General features: G+C 44.0%; 1 protein-coding gene across 1 annotated transcript in view; it reads left to right on the top strand.

Annotated features, from left to right (window-relative positions):
* The window catches only part of LOC117522958 (protein eyes shut homolog), a 159,987-nt gene that overhangs the window by 15,891 nt on the left and 125,864 nt on the right, over positions 1–18,232 (top strand). Inside the window, exon 3 of the mRNA XM_034184378.1 lies at positions 9,882–9,995. Coding sequence (XP_034040269.1) covers positions 9,882–9,995 — 114 coding nt within the window. The remainder of the gene's footprint in view (positions 1–9,881; positions 9,996–18,232) is intronic.

Raw genomic sequence — 18,232 nt, 5'->3', positions numbered from 1 at the left:
CGGCTAAAGCTTTCCAGCCTGAATTTAACAACGAACTCTCTGTCAGGGAGTTTTACAATCTCTACACCGCGACCGGACGACACCTCAAAGACCAGCCTCTCTGTATAGACCGGGAGGATTTTGCGCGCGGCTACGCGCTGTACGTCTTCAATTTAAACCCGGAGGAGGACAGCGGCGCTCTGAGCCCCGTCTCCACAGGCACCCTGCGACTTGAAATGAGATTCAGAGTCGCGACTCCGCATACCACCACGCTGATAGTGTACGCGTGTTATGATTCTCTCCTGGAGATTAATTCCAAGCGACAGGTCCTTGTGGATTTTTACTGATGAACACCCTGGAATTGGACGCTGTTATGAGGGGCTTAATAGGAGACCTGTTTGCCGGTGTTTTTGCGTCTGACGAGTTATTCCGGATCAAGCCAGGCCCTCCCGTATATTTCATTGTAAACACCCACCCTAGACATTTACCGGGAGAACACTGGTTAGCGCTCACCGTTGAAAAAAATGGTCGAGCCACATTTTTTGACTCGTTCGGCCTCAGCCCTGACTTTGATTACTACCCTAAAAGCATCCTGCAATATCTGGAGAATCTCCCAGATGTTAAAAACATTCTGTATCACAACAAGCAGCTTCAGCACGAGTTATCCGACGTATGCGGACAACACTGCGTGTATTATCTGTATAACAGAGCCAGTGGGAAGTCGTACCGGGACGTGGTGTCTTTATACTCCGAAAATACTATCGCGAACGATGATTTGGTTTCTGATTTTGTGAAAAGATATCGTTATTGCCTTAAGAAAAGCTGCAATACCTCCTGTAACCAGCTAGCAGGGTCTCTGCATGAGTTTAAATATTGTCACGGCTTGTGTTAACCGGCGTTCCTATTTTTTTATGTTTTTCCGTGTGAAAATGTAACCCCCGTCTTAGAACGCTCTCCCGATCATACCTTTAAAGTTTTATTGCGTTTGGAAAATTTAAACCCCCGTTTTTTAAACGTAGAAAGAAGCCTTGACCTTTGACCTTTGATTTTTGTATGTGTTTTTTTCGCCTGAAAACGGGGTGGATGTGTGAGAGCGGCCTTCCGATCATACCTTTAAAGTTTTAACGCGTTTGCATAATGTAAACCCCCGTTTTTAAACGTAGAAAGAAGCTTTGACCTTTGACCTTTGATTTTTTTTATGTGTTTTTTTTCGCCTGAAAACGGGGTGGATGTGTGAGAGCGGCCTTCCGATCATACCTTTAAAGTTTTAACGCGTTTGCATAATGTAAACCTCCGTTTTTAAACGTAGAAAGAAGCTTTGACCTTTGACCTTTGATTTTTTGTATGTGTTTTTTTTCGCCTGAAAACGGGGTGGATGTGTGAGAGCGGCCTTCCGATCATACCTTTAAAGTTTTAACGCGTTTGCATAATGTAAACCCCCGTTTTTAAACGTAGAAAGAAGCTTTGACCTTTGACCTTTGATTTTTTTTATGTGTTTTTTTTCGCCTGAAAACGGGGTGGATGTGTGAGAGCGGCCTTCCGAACATACCTTTAAAGTTTTATCGCGTTTGCACGCTTTAAAACATTGTTATTAAGTACAGAAAGAAGTGTTAATCTTTGATCCTAAATTTTTTTTATGTGTTTTTTTCGCCTGAAAACGGGGTGGATGTGTGAGAGCGGCCTTCCGATCATACCTTTAAAGTTTTATCGCGTTTGCATAATGTAAACCCCCGTTTTTAAACGTAGAAAGAAGCTTTGACCTTTGACCTTTGATTTTTTTTTATGTTTTTTGTGAAAAATGTTCCAAATGTGTAGAAAATGCACCCCCGATCATACCTTTAATGTTTTTGCATCGTTGTTATTAAGTAGAGAAGTGTTGAAAGTTGTTTTTTAAACCGTATACCGAATAAAAGTGATGAAGGCCGGAGATGAGTTTCAGTCTGTGTTTTATTAGTAACAATATACAAAAACGTGACTGACTGCGATGTATTTTAAAGAATCTTGATCATAATATCCAGTCAGTTTTTAATTCGATACCCTCCTTTTATGGTGAGAAACCTTCCCAGCGTTGGAAGTCTTTTTTTTTCTTAAGTTTCTTCCTGGCCGGCGAATCGGTTAAAAGAAGGGATTCATCCGGCGAGCTGCTCCGGCCTTTTTTAAGCTTCTGAAGCTGCTCGCGGGCTTGCGGGTTTGATACGCACGCCACCGGGATGTTCCGCTCCTGTAAAATATTGAGGAACTTCACCCAGCCTGTAGGAGGGCTCGATTTCTTGAACGAGGATCCGAGATGTTTCATAAGATCTATGGCGTGAGACCCCCTCACGACTTTCCCCTTGTAAATAAATTCCCCCGACGGACTCCAGCGCGTATCACCCTTCGATAATTTCCTCATAATATATTCAGCGTTTCTACGCTCTCTGGAGGGGATATTCTTCAGGACCTCTGTGACAGTCTCATCCTCCTCCTCCTCCTCCTCCACCCCCTCCTCCTCAGGTTGCTTAGCGACGCGAGTCTCTTGCGGGGGTGAAACGCGTGATTCGAGTTCCCCCTGCTTGATCAGGGTTAAATAGCGCTGCAGCAGAGCCTCATACTTTTTAATTTTTTCATAAGGAGAGTGAGTACGTTCTTCCAGTATACCTCGCATTCGCGAGTCTAAATCATTTTCCGCCGTTTGTCTGATGTTATTTCCGCTCGGCGGAACGGAATGACTGAGTTGAAGCATCTGCTGTGGAGTGAGTAAAAACATCTTTTGCGCCGCTTTGAACGCCATTATCCTCTGGGTACTATTAGACTCGTTATAACGGGCAGGGCCGCGGCGAGCAGAGGCAGGAGAAAGCCGCCCGTCTGAATCAGCGCTCCCCGCTTCTTTTTATAACTGGTTTTTCTGTCGGCCAGAAGACGTAAAACTCTTTTTCGTTTTTTCAAGGCCCGGAATTGAGAGTCGCTCAAGGCGATATTCCCCTTTAATATATTCAAAGCGATCTCGGATAAAGTTTTCAGAAGCTCCGCCCTACAGGTCTTCAGGCTGTGGTGACGCTCCCTCGCCCCGGCTCTGATTAGCGCTTTAAGAGCGGGGGCGTTCCTTTTTAAAAGAGAGCTCATATCCGTTTATCTTTCTGTAAATAAACTGTGGGCCACTCGTGCGGGAGTAATCCCGATCTCAGTCTGAACTGATCTGGACACTCCTGCGTGCAATCCAGTAATAAATACCCGTAAGGTACGCTCGTAGCATCATCAAGTGCCTCCAAAAAAAATTGTTTTCTGCCGGGAAACATTTGCTGAGCCAGAATGTTCATCTGTAACTTGTCTCTGGGATTTTTAAACAGCACCATATAATTACAATTCAAACTGATGGTTCGACTGTATTTCCCTTTATGAAACACGTTCTGTGTGATCATGATGACGCTCATATTCCGGTGATGTCTGTACTGGGTGAAAATTCTTACAACTTCAGGATGATCCGTTGCTTGAAAGATGAGATCGTCCAAAATAACCAGATGGCTCTGACCTTCAGGGAAAACGCTGTCGTCCAGAAATGAGTCAGGGAGTCCTCTTACAAATTTAATATTTTTATTCTTCAGTTCAGAATACAGAGGTTGTTCAGACGTATACAGCCATACAATGTTGTCAGGCACATATCTCATAGCGTGGCTACAATTTTCCAGCAATGTTTTCACAAACACAGTCTTTCCCGAACCACTCGGTCCAACGATGAGACAGGAGAATGGGAGCTGAAGTCTGGGGTCAATCTCCACCGTATTTCCAGAGTGAGACATGTTTCAAAATCCGAACGGTTCGGTTTCCCCGTACTTTAAAAGACGCCGCTTGTCATACACCACCCTGAAGGATTTTTGAAATGACACGTTTGTCAAACTGAAACTGCTTTTATGACGTTTAATTCCCTGCTGCGGCGTTATGATAGATGCAGCGAGGGCGGGATCTTTTATATAACCCTCGACCAGATCTTTGACGCTGTCAAAGTTTATTTTCTGACAGCTTTCGTGGGTTTGAGTGATCCCCTTCACACGCATGACCGTTTTACCTCGTGCGGTTTTATATGCGTAACTTTTAGGTCCCGCCGCTGCAAACTCTGTGATGACGTCGCCGTTCAACTCGTCGGTGAGCTGCCCCAGATAATTACCGGTAGGCAGCGGGGTTTCACCCCGCCTACAAACGTAAATCAGGCTATCGGTATCATAATACAGAATCCTGTCAGGATTTGCCACAGCCTCCATAAAACCGTACAAGGTCAAACGCGCGTACGCCGTTGTAAACGCCGCAATGAAAATATTGACGGTTTTACCCGGTCGGCTGACGTGCCGCGGGCCGTACCTCCATTGAACCATAGCCGCCTGACTGCTGAGGAATGTTAGATATGTGACCTCGTACTCTTCAGAAAACAGATACCTGAACAGATCGTCAGCATTTTTAACGAGCGCGGTCTGCGTCAGATTTGCCCTCTGGGCGAATTTCCCCCAGAAGGAGTTGAGGCAGATCTTAGCCATCTGTCGTTTTGCCGGATTGTGACTGATTTTTTCTGGGTCTAAACGAATCTTCTGATTCAGCCAGTAGTCCGTGATGTATTTTTCTCTGCTCTCGGAGTCTTTATCAAATTCGGGAGGGAAACCAGAGGCTTCCTGCTTGTGTTTTAAGAAGGTGTTTATGTACCCCTCAAAGATTTTATCACTTTTTTCCTCAAAATGCCAGACTTCAAAAATCTTAGCTACAGCATAGCCTGTATCCAGAGCTTTGTGGAATTCCGGGGTCGTCCAAGTCCCAGACAGAGCTCTCTGCTGCTGACTGTGTGTGCATGCTGCAGCTTGATTATTTTCATCAGCGCAGGTGCGACACAGAGTAAACACCAGTTTACCGTGAGGAGTTCTGTGTGGGAGGACGGGGAATTTTAGCCCCTGGGGCGGGTACACGATGGCTTTGATGAGCCCGAAATAAGTCCTGGGGTCTCTGAAATTTCTCTCGATAATTTCCGGATGCCCCGTGGGATATGTGAAATTTACGTTAATGTAAGGATACAGCGAGGTCACGTCGACGTAATAGACCGTCTCATCTTGCTCAGCCGTGTACCTCAGACGGGCCGCGCAAGTCCGACCGCCGTATAAAGCGTCGCGAGGTTCGAGGGGCGGCGGTAACCCCCTGCGGGCGAGGAAACACCGAACGCTCTCATCCCTCAGCCTCATTTCAAGCCATTGATGCTCCCAAATTACGTTGAGGGTGACGCCCGGCATAGCCCGCAGAAAGGCTATTTTTTTCTGACACGCTGCGTGGAGCTCTCCAAATGAGGTGTTTGTGAGAGGGTTTATTTCATGCTGTGTAAAACACCTTGCACACCCGTGGTAAAAACATCCGAGAAACTCCCACACTTTTATCCGGCCGTCAATCTGAGCATACCCATCAACATAATAACCTCCTATTTTTTTCTCGCCCCTGTTTAGAGCATGATCGATGATAATGTTTTGCGTCTCAGCAACCCATTCTAACCATTGCACGGCCACGTCCGAATATTTTTTATGCCTCGTTCTATAATTGTCGGCGGAGGGGATCGCCAGCGTTTTTGGAGCAAGAAAGTTAGTTTGGAAGACTTTCATACACGCCGAGGCGATTGTAACGCAAGTAAAAGGATCCACGAGTGTTTCAGCGATGAATTCAGACATAAATTTGGAGCAGGCTGCAGCCAAGATTTTTGTGTCGTTATCACAATACATAACGGCCTCGGCTTTAAAATCGAAAATTGCGTTTTTTTTCCGCACGTACCACGCGTTAAATTCCTCTCTTTCTCCCTCTGACATATTTGCGACCCCGTAAGCCGCTGAGTCAGGGTACGGACCGACATAGTTCAGATTTTTTTCTGAACTGAACAGGTGCGGAAAGTAACCTTTGTGGATGATTTCGTCTTTCAGCCGGATCCCCAGGGCTTTAGGCATCTGAGATAAGCGCATTGTAAGGAAAGATAACGAATCTATATATTTCTGTTTAAAGGCGGCGTCTGTCATGAGTAATAGTTTACTCCCGGTCATAATCATTTTTTTTAAGTAAAAAGAGGGGCCAAGTTTTTTCGGACTTCGATAACGTCCCTCCAGGCCAGGCACCTTGTAAAGAGGCCCGTAATCCTGTCGTTGCAGGTGTTGAACATCTCATGCCAGCTCTCAGCCGCAGCTGTGACGCTTCTGACGTGGCCGCTGGCACTAACCCGCTCCAACTTAATTTCACCCTCAGAGACAGTGTCAGGAGGTCCACGCTGGAATATCACCCTATAGCGAGGCCCCTGGGCGCTGAGCCAGGTGAGTTGGAAGCGTGTTTTCTTCTTTTCCGGCGTCCGATCTCCTGGAGGTTCAGGGTTGACCGTGTCGCGAATCATCGAGCCCGCCGCCGCGGAGAAGACACCCCAATCGGCGGAAGTAAGCGCCACCCGTGGGGTTCCTCGAGTGGCAGTCTCACCCTCGGCCAGAGTGAAGAAACTTACTTGGGCATAATACGGGTCGAACGTGTAAGTTAAACGTTCGTGCCCCTCCAGGCTGTACGTCAGATCTTCCTCCGGTATCGGCTGGCTCAGACGGCTGACGTACATTCTCGCTTTTTTTGGGGCAAGCGAGCCTTCTGTTGTCATGGTGATGTTAACCGGTGTCTCGCAGATGTAGCGGAGGATCGGAGTTCGTCTCGCCATGGTGAATGCTGTATGTCACTCTATCGTCGAAAGGGGATTTTTAAACCCTTCTTCGTCCGCGGGGCGTAATTCCTTACCTTTTGCTCTAAAAACACCGTTTGGCGTAAGTGATAAGGAGCATTGTTTATTGTTCTTCGGGTTCATCACCTCGGGGCAGCATCTCCGCTCAGCGGGTGTCCCGCCACACACACACACACACACACACACACACACACACACACGCACACACACACGCACTCACACAGACACAGCGTCTGCAACAGGTTTTACAGCCGTGGGGTCATGTTTCCGCGAGCGGCTCTATGCGTGGGTATTTGACCGTCTTGCTGCAAAGACTTACAGCCGAGAGAGACGGGTATTTGTTCCCCTTCTTTAATTTACGAATTAAAAAACAGAAAAGGAAACGTAATAATTTAAGAATTAAAGATATTAAAGGGGCATTAAATAATAGACAGTGATTTATGTTTAATTATTTCAGAATTAGTTAATTCTTTAATACATTAAAAAGATCTAGGTATTTTTAATCATTCTTTAATTCATGAAATAAAATGACATTAAAATATTAGACCCTGGGTGGGAGGGGAGGTATGGCTTGGAGGCGGTGCTTGGCCGGGGTTAGGGGAGGAGCTTGGGGGTGGGGCTAGGGGAGGAGCCAGGGGCGGAACTAGGGGAGGAGCCGGGGGGCGGGGCTTAGGGGCGGGCCATACTGATGTCATCGACTCTGATTGGATGTGATGTCATAAGGGGCGGGGCTCGGAGGCGGGACTAGGGGCGGGGCTTAGGGGCGGGGCATAATGACGTCATCAATTATGATTGGCTGTGACGTCATAAGGGGCGGGGCTTGGAGGCGGGACTAGGGGAGGGGCTTAGGGGCGGGACATAGTGACGTCATCAATTCTGATTGGCTATGACGTCATACAGGGGGCGGGGCTTAGTGACGTGGCCGATTTTGATTGGCAGCTGTCACTTTTTTGACGAAAGGTGGGTCAGTTTTCTCTCTCTGGTCCTCCTGGTTATGCTACAGCACTCAGTTTGGAAAAATATGCAAAAATGGAATTTTAGTGGGGTTTTTTTTTCATTAAAATAAGTCATAAAATTAGCAATAAAATTCAGTAATTCATAAAAATTCTAAGATTCTGGGTCTCCGCCGTCTGCTCGTTTAGATCAATATTACAAGTATTTTTTCCAGCTCAGAGGACGGTTCATATTGATAAAAATAAGGTTGTAGCTCACTGTCTACCTTCCTGAGGTGAGGAACTACAGTTTTATTTATTTATTTATTTATTTTACAAAGTTTCTCTTAAGATAATTGAGCTGTTTACTGGAGGGGTAGGTTTCTGTCCTCTGTGAATTTGACAGGTGGACCGTCCCAGTCAAACTCCTCACCTGAGACTGTCCTCACAGCGGGAGACACCCAATGGGACCGGGCACTTGACACCAGAAGTGAGAGCTGCTTGGCTCACCTTCCGACCTCACCAGCTGTAGTGACACCCCACCCCCCCACCAAAAAAAAAAAAAAAAAAAAATATATATATATATATATATATATACAAGTCTCACAAAATGTGAATATCATTCATAATATATTTATTTTTTCAGTTTAACTAGTTTATGGATTTCAGTTTACGGATCAATTACTGCAGGAAAGGTTTACGATTTCCTGCAGTAATTGATCCGTAAACTGAAATCCATAAACTAGTTAAACTGAAAAAATAAATATATTATGAATGATATTCACATTTTGTGAGACTTGTGTTCACATTTTTTCAGACCTGCGTTCATGTCTTGGGAGATATTTATTCAGTATTCAAGTTTTGCAATTAATGGTTGTGGATAATTCATGATTTGCAACTGATTCACATTTTGGAGGTTAAGAGGCTTGTCCCATGTTTACACACTTACTGAAGTCAAACAATTTTGGGACTGCAGTATCTTTCAGCAAAATTTTTGGTTTTGAACCCATTCTCAATGAGGCAAGTGAAGAATTGTAAGTAAGCATCATGTTAGTGGCTGCGTCTATAACTCAGCTCAACTTAACCTTTATTTCTGAAGCACATTTAAAATGACAGCAGTCGACCAAAGTGCTGTACATAATAAAAAACTGGGCACCAAGTTATGCCCAATAGTAAATACCGTAAATGAATTAAAAATAACAATAAAATTACAACAGGCAATAAAACAGATAAAGGACAAAGTAAAAATAAAGAGTAAAAATGTCGTAGGAAATAATTGGCAACTACTTGAAGGTATCATCAAAATAGTGACATGAGACTGTCATGTCATAAACATTTATGACTGCTGTCATTAAGTGTCATTTGTTTTTTATCATGACAAGCTGACATTTTTTGGGTTGTCTTGATTATAACAACTTGACTTTTATCAAAGTGACATGACCAGAAGTTGTCTTTGGCCTTTTTGGTCTTCAGTTGTATCCCAAGTTGTCAACTTGTCATTACAAAAACTGAATGACACTTAATGGCAGCAGTCATAAACATTTATAACATTGACATAATGTTTATGACACCTTCATGACTGTGTCATGTAACAGTTACAACAGTGTCATGTCGCGATTATGACGATACCGTCAAGTAAAGTGTTACCAAATTATTTTATTTTATTTTATTTTATTTACATAAGACCAAATAAGTGAGTTAGTCAGAGTCTGTTTTTAGACGAACATATAAACAGGCGGGCAAGTCTACCCACACACAGCGGCTGTTTGTGACAATTGTGCTGATCGCACTAGAACTTGATAAAAACGTTTCAGTCCCTCTTATCGACATTCTCCCTCTGTTGCACAAAGAATTCAATAAGGATATATTAAGGCGGGAGCTTGGTACACATTTTTCATTTCATTTTCATTTATTTATACACAGCCAAATCACAACAGAGCTGTTTTGAGTATGTTTTATCAGATAAAATAAGAATTATTTTTAAGCTAGCCCCCCTTTCCTTTACATTTACAGCTCAGTGAGAAATATATATTTTTTCTTCTAATGTAACTTTTATCAAAATAGTGTGAAGTCCTGAAACAGCATGTTTATTTGACAGTTTGTTGTTGTAGGATACCGTGCTGCACCACCATAAAAACCTCCTCAGACATGACACCACTCTAATGTACATCATAATTACTGATTCACTTTACTTACGAGATTGTTTTGTTTTAAATGTCAGTCATGCTTTAATGTAGCAAAATTTTCTAACTTAATTGTTTTTGTTATAGGTACCAAGTGTGAGCTTGACATTGATGAGTGTTCCTCATCTCCCTGCAAGAATGGAGCCACTTGCATTGACCAGCCTGGTAATTACGTCTGCCAGTGTGTGGCTCCATTTAAAGGTAATGAGCACTAAGGAAATGGGGATAAAAGTAAAGTTAATTAGCTCCACATGTGATTATTTTCACCTGTCTGAACTCACTTTATGTCCAAACTAAATTAATATGTTTTCTTCTGTTACTTGTAGATAAAAACATTCCGAGTAATTAGTGGATTGTTTTCTGTCGTGAGTAGTTTGGCCACAAAAATTCTCTGATATTAACTAAAAGGCACCCAAAGAGGACACACCTCTGCCAAAGCCACATAATGCTTAAAACATCCTGGATCCAAAATATGTTACGGCTCAAATTCAAAATAAAATCCCTTATTTTCTGAAACATTATCCTTTAACTCACCAAACTGCTTGCCAAATTTTTATTACTTTTTTACTGTTTATTACATTTTGAGTTATTCTGCTAACAGGCAAATACATTACCTACTTGGTGGTGCTAATTATAGCCGTGTTTGAATATTGTACCATGCCTCTCGCCGCCCCCCATGATCCTTGATTTGACTGAGCAGTTATACAAAAAATAATGAATGAATTATGCAAAAAAATTCTAATTAAGCTATTGTAATGAAAATCATTGGGGGTGAGGCATGGGCCAATGAAGAACCCGTAAAGTGTTGGTATATCTTTGGATCAAGGCATGGATCCAGCGTGGCAATTAGCATCAAATCACAGTGATCACAATACATGTTCAATAATCAGAATCGGAAGCAGAATCGAATTTATTGCCAAGTAAGTTCTCACATACAAGGAATTTGATCTGGTGTCATTGGTGCATAAACAATAAAAGAAAAGGAAAAAGTACTTCTGTAAGAAGTAAAGGAGTCAAATGGACATAGTAGAATGGTGGAATGGGGCTGTGCAGGCCTGCAGGTGAACACTACAGGGATGACCAGTCTGTACTTCATGGGAGTGGGGGGAGCAGGGTAAATGGGGGTCTCTGGCATTATTTTTATGTCTAGCTGCGAATGGAAAGAACCTGTGTTTGTGTCTTGAGGTTTTAGTCCTGATGGACTTCAACCATCTGCCAGAGGGGAGGGTAACAAAAGGTTTATATCCCGGGTGAGAGGGATTGGCCACAATCTTCCTTGCTCGCCTCAGAGCCCTGGAGGTGTACAGGTCCTGTAGGGATCGCAGATTGTAATCGATCACCTTCTCTGCTGTGTGGATGATACATTGCAGTCTGTTCCTCTCTTTAGCAGTGGCAGCAGCGTAACAGACAGTGATGGAGGAGGAGATGATGGACTTGATGATGGTAGTGGAAGTTCACCATCATTGTTTATGGCAGGTTGAACTTCCATAGCTGCTGCAGAAAGTACATCTGCTGTTGTGGTTTCTTGGTGAGAGAGCTGACATAGCTTCCCAATAGTGGAAGGACTCTACAATGGCGACTGGGGAGTCGCACTGGGTGGTGGGGTTGGCCGGGACTGGGTTCTTCCTGAAGTCAACAACCATCTCCACTGTCTTGAGGGCATTGAGCTCCAGATTGTTCTATTTGCACCATGACACCAGGTGATCGATTTTCTGTCTGTAGGCAGACTCGTCCCCATCAGAGATGAGTCCAATGAGGGTTGCATCGTCCACGAACGTCTGGAGCTTTACAGACTGGTGAGGTGCAGCTCACCAGTCTGTAAAGAGGTGCAGCTGTTGGTGCACAGGGTGAAGATTAAAGTTCAGTGATCTGCCTCAAATATAGTTTATTATGGATGAGGTCAGGATTAATATGAGCGGTCATCAATCTGAATCAAGGGCTCAGATCAAAGTTCTATCATAAAGATCAAAATACTGTGATTGGGGTGAAACATAATCCAAATTCATTAATCAGGATCAAAGGCCTGGATTGAAATCAAAGATTAATGATTAGTATTCTTTCTCATCAGACATGATGCCATGTCAACATTTTAGCCTATGGCTGTTGCCAGTTTTAACCCCTTAACGCCCATCGTCGCATATATTCTACAATCTCTGACTCAAATATGCAACTTACCAAATTGACCTGTATGCCTGTTGTCGCAAATTTGCAACATACCATAATTATTATTATAACATTATAACATAGTCATTACCAGAATACCCAATATTACTATCTAGTTTTTGTGCAAAAGTGAAATTAATAATCTCAACATTATTTGCCATCTACGTAAAGGCAAAAACACACACAAAACATTTTTTTATATACAGCTATATAAATTCGGGCGTTAAGGGGTTAATATAGTTGAGAGGTGATAGTTACTCACCAATGACTTCCAATCAGTGTGAAACAACCTGGATCAAATCAGTTCTTTCAGGATATGGTTTCAGAAAGTTCCCAATGTCTTATTATAACTCAACTGTTTTAGCTAAAATTCCAGTAAAAACTAATCTCTCTCTCTCTCTCCTCTCTCTCTCTCTCTCTCTCTTCTCTCTCTCTCTCCTCTCTCTCTCTCTCTCTCTCTCTCTCTCTCTCTCTCTCTCTCTCTCTCTCTATTTTCTGGCAACATGGGCAATTTATTTATGTCATGCATGCATGTGCACAGCTCTTGTGCCTACTAGTGGCAGATCAGAGTCTTACTGTTATCACTTTTCCATGTCAGTGGTTCCCAAATTTGTTGCTTGTGCATAACTACACCAGTTGGATCAGTTGTGTTATCATGATTACCACCTGGCACCAGTATGGCTACAGTGGGGAGAAATGGAGAGCATCTAAATAAAAAGTTACTGATAACAAAGTTAACAAACATCAGATAGTTCATGTTGCTCAAACTATTTCACAATAAAACATTTAATGCCAGCATCCCAGAAAAATACTTTTACTGTGAAAGGCATGCTGTCAGTGTTCCTTGTGACTGAATTTAACTCAACAACACCGAGGAGACGGCTAAAACACCAACAAATTTCCCACTATATGCACAGTGTTTTAGTAAGTACATAAGCTGAATAAAATCTATTTTCCCACAATGTATGCAATGTTTCATTATGTACGAGGGCTGTCAATAAAGCAACGGTCCTTTTTATTTTTTTCAAAAACTATATGGATTTCATTCATATGTTTTTACGTCAGACATGCTTGAACCCTAATGCGCATGGGTGAGTTTTTCCATGCCTGTCGGTGACGTCATTCGCCTGTGAGCACTCCTTGTGGGAAGAGTCGTCCAGCCCCTCGTCGGAATTCCTTTGTCTGAGAAGTTGCTGAGAGACTGGCGCGTTGTTTGATCAAAATTTTTTCTAAACCTGTGAGACACATCGAAGTGGACACGGTTCGAAAAATTAAGCTGGTTTTCAGTGAAAATTTTAACGGCTGATGAGAGATTTTGAGGTGATTCTGTCGCTTTAAGGACTTCCCACGGTGCGAGACGTCGCTCAGCGCTCTCAGCCGCCGTCGTCAGCCTGTTCAAGCTGAAAACCTCCACATTTCAGGCTCTATTGATCCAGGACGTCGTGAGAGAACAGAGAAGTTTCAGAAGAAGTCGGTTTCAGCATTTTATCCGGATATTCCACTGTTAAAGGAGATTTTTTTAATGAAAGACGTGCGGACGGGTCCGCGCGTCGGGACGCAGCCGACGCGGTGCGGCGGCACAGGAAAAACACCTCCGTGTTGATAACCATTTGTAAAATCCAGGCGGCTTTTGATGGCTTTCAGTGGAGTGAGTATATGAGAAATTGTTTAACAGCAGGACATGTTCCAACTTGTCCTTAAGGCTTTCAACAGAGGTGTTTTTTCCTGTGGCGGAGCGTCGCGGCGGCTGCGAGCCGACGCGCGGACCCGTCCGCACGTCTTTCATTAAAAAAACTCTCCTTTAACAGTGGAATATCCGGATAAAATGCTGAAACCGACTTCTTCTGAAACTTCTCTGTTCTCTCACGACGTCCTGGATCAATAGAACCTGAAATGTGGAGGTTTTCAGCTTGAAACAGGCTGACGACGGCGCCTGAGAGCGCTGCGCGACGTCTCGCACCGTGGGAAGTCCTTAAAGCGACAGAATCACCTCAAAATCTCTCATCACCCGTTAAAATTTTCACTGAAAACCAGCTTAATTTTTCGAACCGTGTCCACTTCGATGTGTCTCACAGGTTTAGAAAAAATTTTGATCAAAGAAAGCGCCAGTCTCTCAGCAACTTCTCAGACAAAGGAATTCCGACGAGGGGCTGGATGACTCCTCCCACAAGGAGTGCTCACAGGCGAATGACGTCACCGACAGGCGTGGAAAAACTCACGCATGCGCACGAGGGTTCAAGCATGTCTGACGTAAAAACATATGAATAATCCATATAGTTTTTGAAAAAAATAAAAAGGACCGTTACTTTATTGACAGACCTCGTATATAAGTTGAAGTTTAAATAAACTGTGTTCAGGAGGTGGGATACTGATTTGCTGTTTCAAATATTCTAAATGTTCTATTTAAGTCTCTCTTCCAATAACCTGTTTAATAGGAATCTTTTTATTTTCATGCAATTGATAATAAAACAGATTTTTAAAACAATATTATATTCAGATAATAATATAAAATAAAATAAGCAAAGCACACCTCTTTCTATATCCCACCTTCAACACAGCCTCATACAACTATCCACGAGAAATCTACTTAAGCTCCAAATTTTCTATAGGAATAAAAACCTCCTGCGGGCACTGCACTAACAAGTTATAAATCTTCTGCATATTATGTTAATACTTCTGGTGCAGTTACTGAGATGTTTACATGTAATAATTGATCAATATCCAAATTATGTCTTAATATTTTCCCGTAATCTCCAGATTTCTGTTATAAAACTTAGAAATTAAGTCTAATTACACATTTTGGGATCTCTCTAACAACTGATGCACACTGTCAAAATATTAGAGAAGCTTGAATCTTCGACTGGACTGGGTTGCTTGACGTGAGGACGTTTCGCTTCAAATCACAGAAGCTTCCTCAGCTAAAATTCTTGCTCTGGTAGTCTGACTTCTGTCTTGACTCTTGTAGAGAAGAAGTCTGTCAAAATGTATTTTTCTGTTTTTGGTTTTCTTTGCTTTGCCACATGTCTAAAATTTTGCACCACTGCCGGACACCATAAATGCTCTCACACATTCAACAAAGAGTGAGGCATTAATACTTGACACACCTGACACAGCTATAGAACTCACAACTGTGAGATTTTATGCCAATTATAGTAACTAGGGCACAATGGAAAACTGGTGATACACATTTTAGAACTGAAACAAGGATTGTAGTCGGAATGAAACGAAACAGCTTTTCTCATTGCTGGAGGATCAGGTTGTTCTGTCAATCTGAGATAATGAGCATGCTGCATTTAGATACAAAATGACATGAAATGGAGCCACTCAGGCAAACTAGCCAGGAGACTGTATTTTTTGTGTCCCTGTATGTTTTTGTAGCTGTATCACTTGACATTTCTACAATTTTCAATGTTTCAATATGCTGGGATCCTGACTGCTTCTGTTCATTTCTACTTGCCTCTCCCAGTTGATTTTTTGCATTTAAGGCACCTTTAAATGATGTCATGTTGAAAATGTAACTGAAGAACAGCATTTGATCACCTGTTCTTTTGGGATTGAAATAACTGTTTGAAATGTGAACAGTGAATTTTTCTTCAAGTAACTTTGAATTTTGTTCACGCTTTCTTCATAGAATTATTATTATTTTTTATCCAGTTAATTTTTTAACAGAAGTTGTATTTATTCATGTAAACGACCCTACTGTTTGTTCTTTGAAAAAAAAAATGTACAAGTAAATCATTAATCAGAGCTTCACTTGACATCTCTTTGAAATTGTATTTCTTGCTTCAACTCTCTTTTTTAATCTTAAATGGTTCCTATCACAATCACATCCCAGTTCGGCATTGGTACCTGTCTCTCAGAAGACCTCCATTCTAACTGCCTATCGGGTGGTCCTCTTGATGTCTTCCATTGACGACCTTATAACACTGACAGCATCCCAGATGTTGTCCATTCACCTATTCCTTAGTCTTCCTCTAGGTCTCTTTGTCATAGGTCACCACCCAAGCCAAGTCACCAGGGTCCCGATGGTATACATTCTCTTGACATGGATATATTGTAGCTGGCTTTGTGCAATAATTTTTAACACACTCTGGTTCCTCAGCTGCTTCCTAATATCTTCATTCCTCAGTTGATTACACCTGGTCCTGCCTCTGATAAGTCTCAGCATTCTCAACTCCATAGCCTGGAATGAACTCTTTGCCTTCATGGTAATCAAACATGCCTCGTAGCTAATAGAATGGGCCACAAAATGGAGGTGTGCATGGCCACCTTTACACACATTGGTATGTCTTTGCCCTTGAAGACAGGGTAAAGCATTCCCAAGTTCTTGACATACTCTCCTATCCTTCCGTTGAAGGTGGTCGCCGTAACAGCAGTGTTATTGAACTCTGCTCCCAGGTACTTGAAGCACTCTACCATCTTCAGGCATTGGCCATCAGCTACAATGTTGCTACAATGTTGTTGCTGCAATCAGCTACAGTATCTCACCCCATGAGATACCACCATCACCTCAGATTTTGTTGTGCTGAGCTTTAGCCTACGGTGGCAAAGTTCATCGCACAAAAGATTTAAGGTGGCCTGTATGTTGTGTGGGCTGCCAGAAGAGGAGGTACTGCTGGCCCACCACCAGAGGGCGCCCTGCCTGAAGTGCGGGCTTCAGGCACGAGAGGGCGCTGCCGCCTCAGGAACAAGCCGTGGTGACAGCTGTCACCCATCATCCGTGACAGCTGTCACTAATCATCCAATCCACATCTGGAATAAAAGCAGGAAGACACCTCCACCACACTGCCGAGATATCATCTTCTACCAGAGGTAATATCCTCAGCCTTTTTGTGGTATTTTGTAAACAGTTTATTGTGAGTGTTTGCAGGAGTACCGGTCCTTTTTGTGGAGGCTGTGCAAGACAGCACTCTTTTTCCTCTGAGGGATCGCTGCAACGTATTGAGTGAGAGGTGGAGGTGGAATTCCCACCAGGATTGTTACTGGGTGTTCACACACCCACCCTTAACTGTCTTTGCTTTCTGCCAGCAGTACCAGATCCGACACGCCGTGACGGTGGCCACCTGGGGACTTCGGGACTTGGCGGCTCCAGTATTCCTCGGGTTCGGTGGCAGTGGAAATCGTGTGGTTCCGGTTCGTTTCCAGACAGGCATCTCCTATCGTCGAGCCTGCCCACACGACACCTTATTGATTGACTTTTGCACATTCTGTAATTTGTGTTTGGTTGTGTCATTCACAACAGTAAAGTGTTATAATTTGACTCCTTCCATTGTCCGTTCATTTACGCCCCCTGTTGTGGGTCCGTGTCACTACACTTTCCCAACAGGATATCTCGGCCAGCGTCATGGACTCCGAGGGGCGTCACCAGGCTGTTGAACAACCAATGGGAGAGCAGGGAGCGCAGGCGGCGTGATTGGTGAGCTACAGCATATTCTCACCGCCTTTATGGCTCGGATGGATCAAATAGCCGAGCAAAACATCCTCCTGAACCGCAGGGTGGAGGCTCTCTCCGCGAGCGCTCAGGGCGCTGCTGCAGCTCCTCCTCCTGCCGACCCTGTGCTGGATATAAATGTTCCAGTGGTGGTTCAACAACCCCTCCCACCATCCCCTGAAGCATACATAAGCCCTCCTGAGCCGTACGGAGGTTGTGTGGAGACGTGCGCGGACTTTCTTATGCAGTGTTGGCTCGTCTTCGCACAACGTCCCGTCATGTACGCGTCAGACGCAAGCAAAATAGCTTATGTGATCACTCTGCTTCGGGGAGAGGCACGCGCTTGGGCTACAGCGCTTTGGGAGCAAAATTCACGGCTCCTTCACACGTACACTGGGTTTGTGAGGGAGTTCAGAACTGTGTTTGATCACCCTAACAGGGAGAGACCGCTTCAACTGTGCTGCTGTCGATGAGACAGGGACGCCGAAGCGCAGCTGCTTATGCAGACAACTTCCGCATCGCGGCTGCGAGGTCCGGCTGGAATAACGCTGCGCTCCGCGCCGCCTTTGTAAACGGACTGTCGTCAGTCCTAAAGGAGCACCTAGTGGCCAAGGATGAACCGCGGGAATTAGATGGGCTTATGGATCTCGTTATACGGTTAGACAATCGGTTGGAGGAACGCCGTCGGGAACGAGACGAAGGACGTGGCCGGGCGCGCGCCGTCCCTCTTCCTTCCGGGTCCGAGAAAGGTCCGCCCTTCCCACGCTCCCTGGCCTCTACGTCCCGTGGGGCGACAGCTCCCCCTGCTGACGAAGCTATGGACACGAGCAGGGCCACATTTAGA

The sequence above is a fragment of the Thalassophryne amazonica genome, chromosome 13 (genome assembly GCF_902500255.1).
Source record: "Thalassophryne amazonica chromosome 13, fThaAma1.1, whole genome shotgun sequence".
Classification (NCBI taxonomy): Eukaryota; Metazoa; Chordata; class Actinopteri; order Batrachoidiformes; family Batrachoididae; genus Thalassophryne; species Thalassophryne amazonica.
This window is presented reverse-complemented; position numbering and strand designations above follow the sequence as displayed.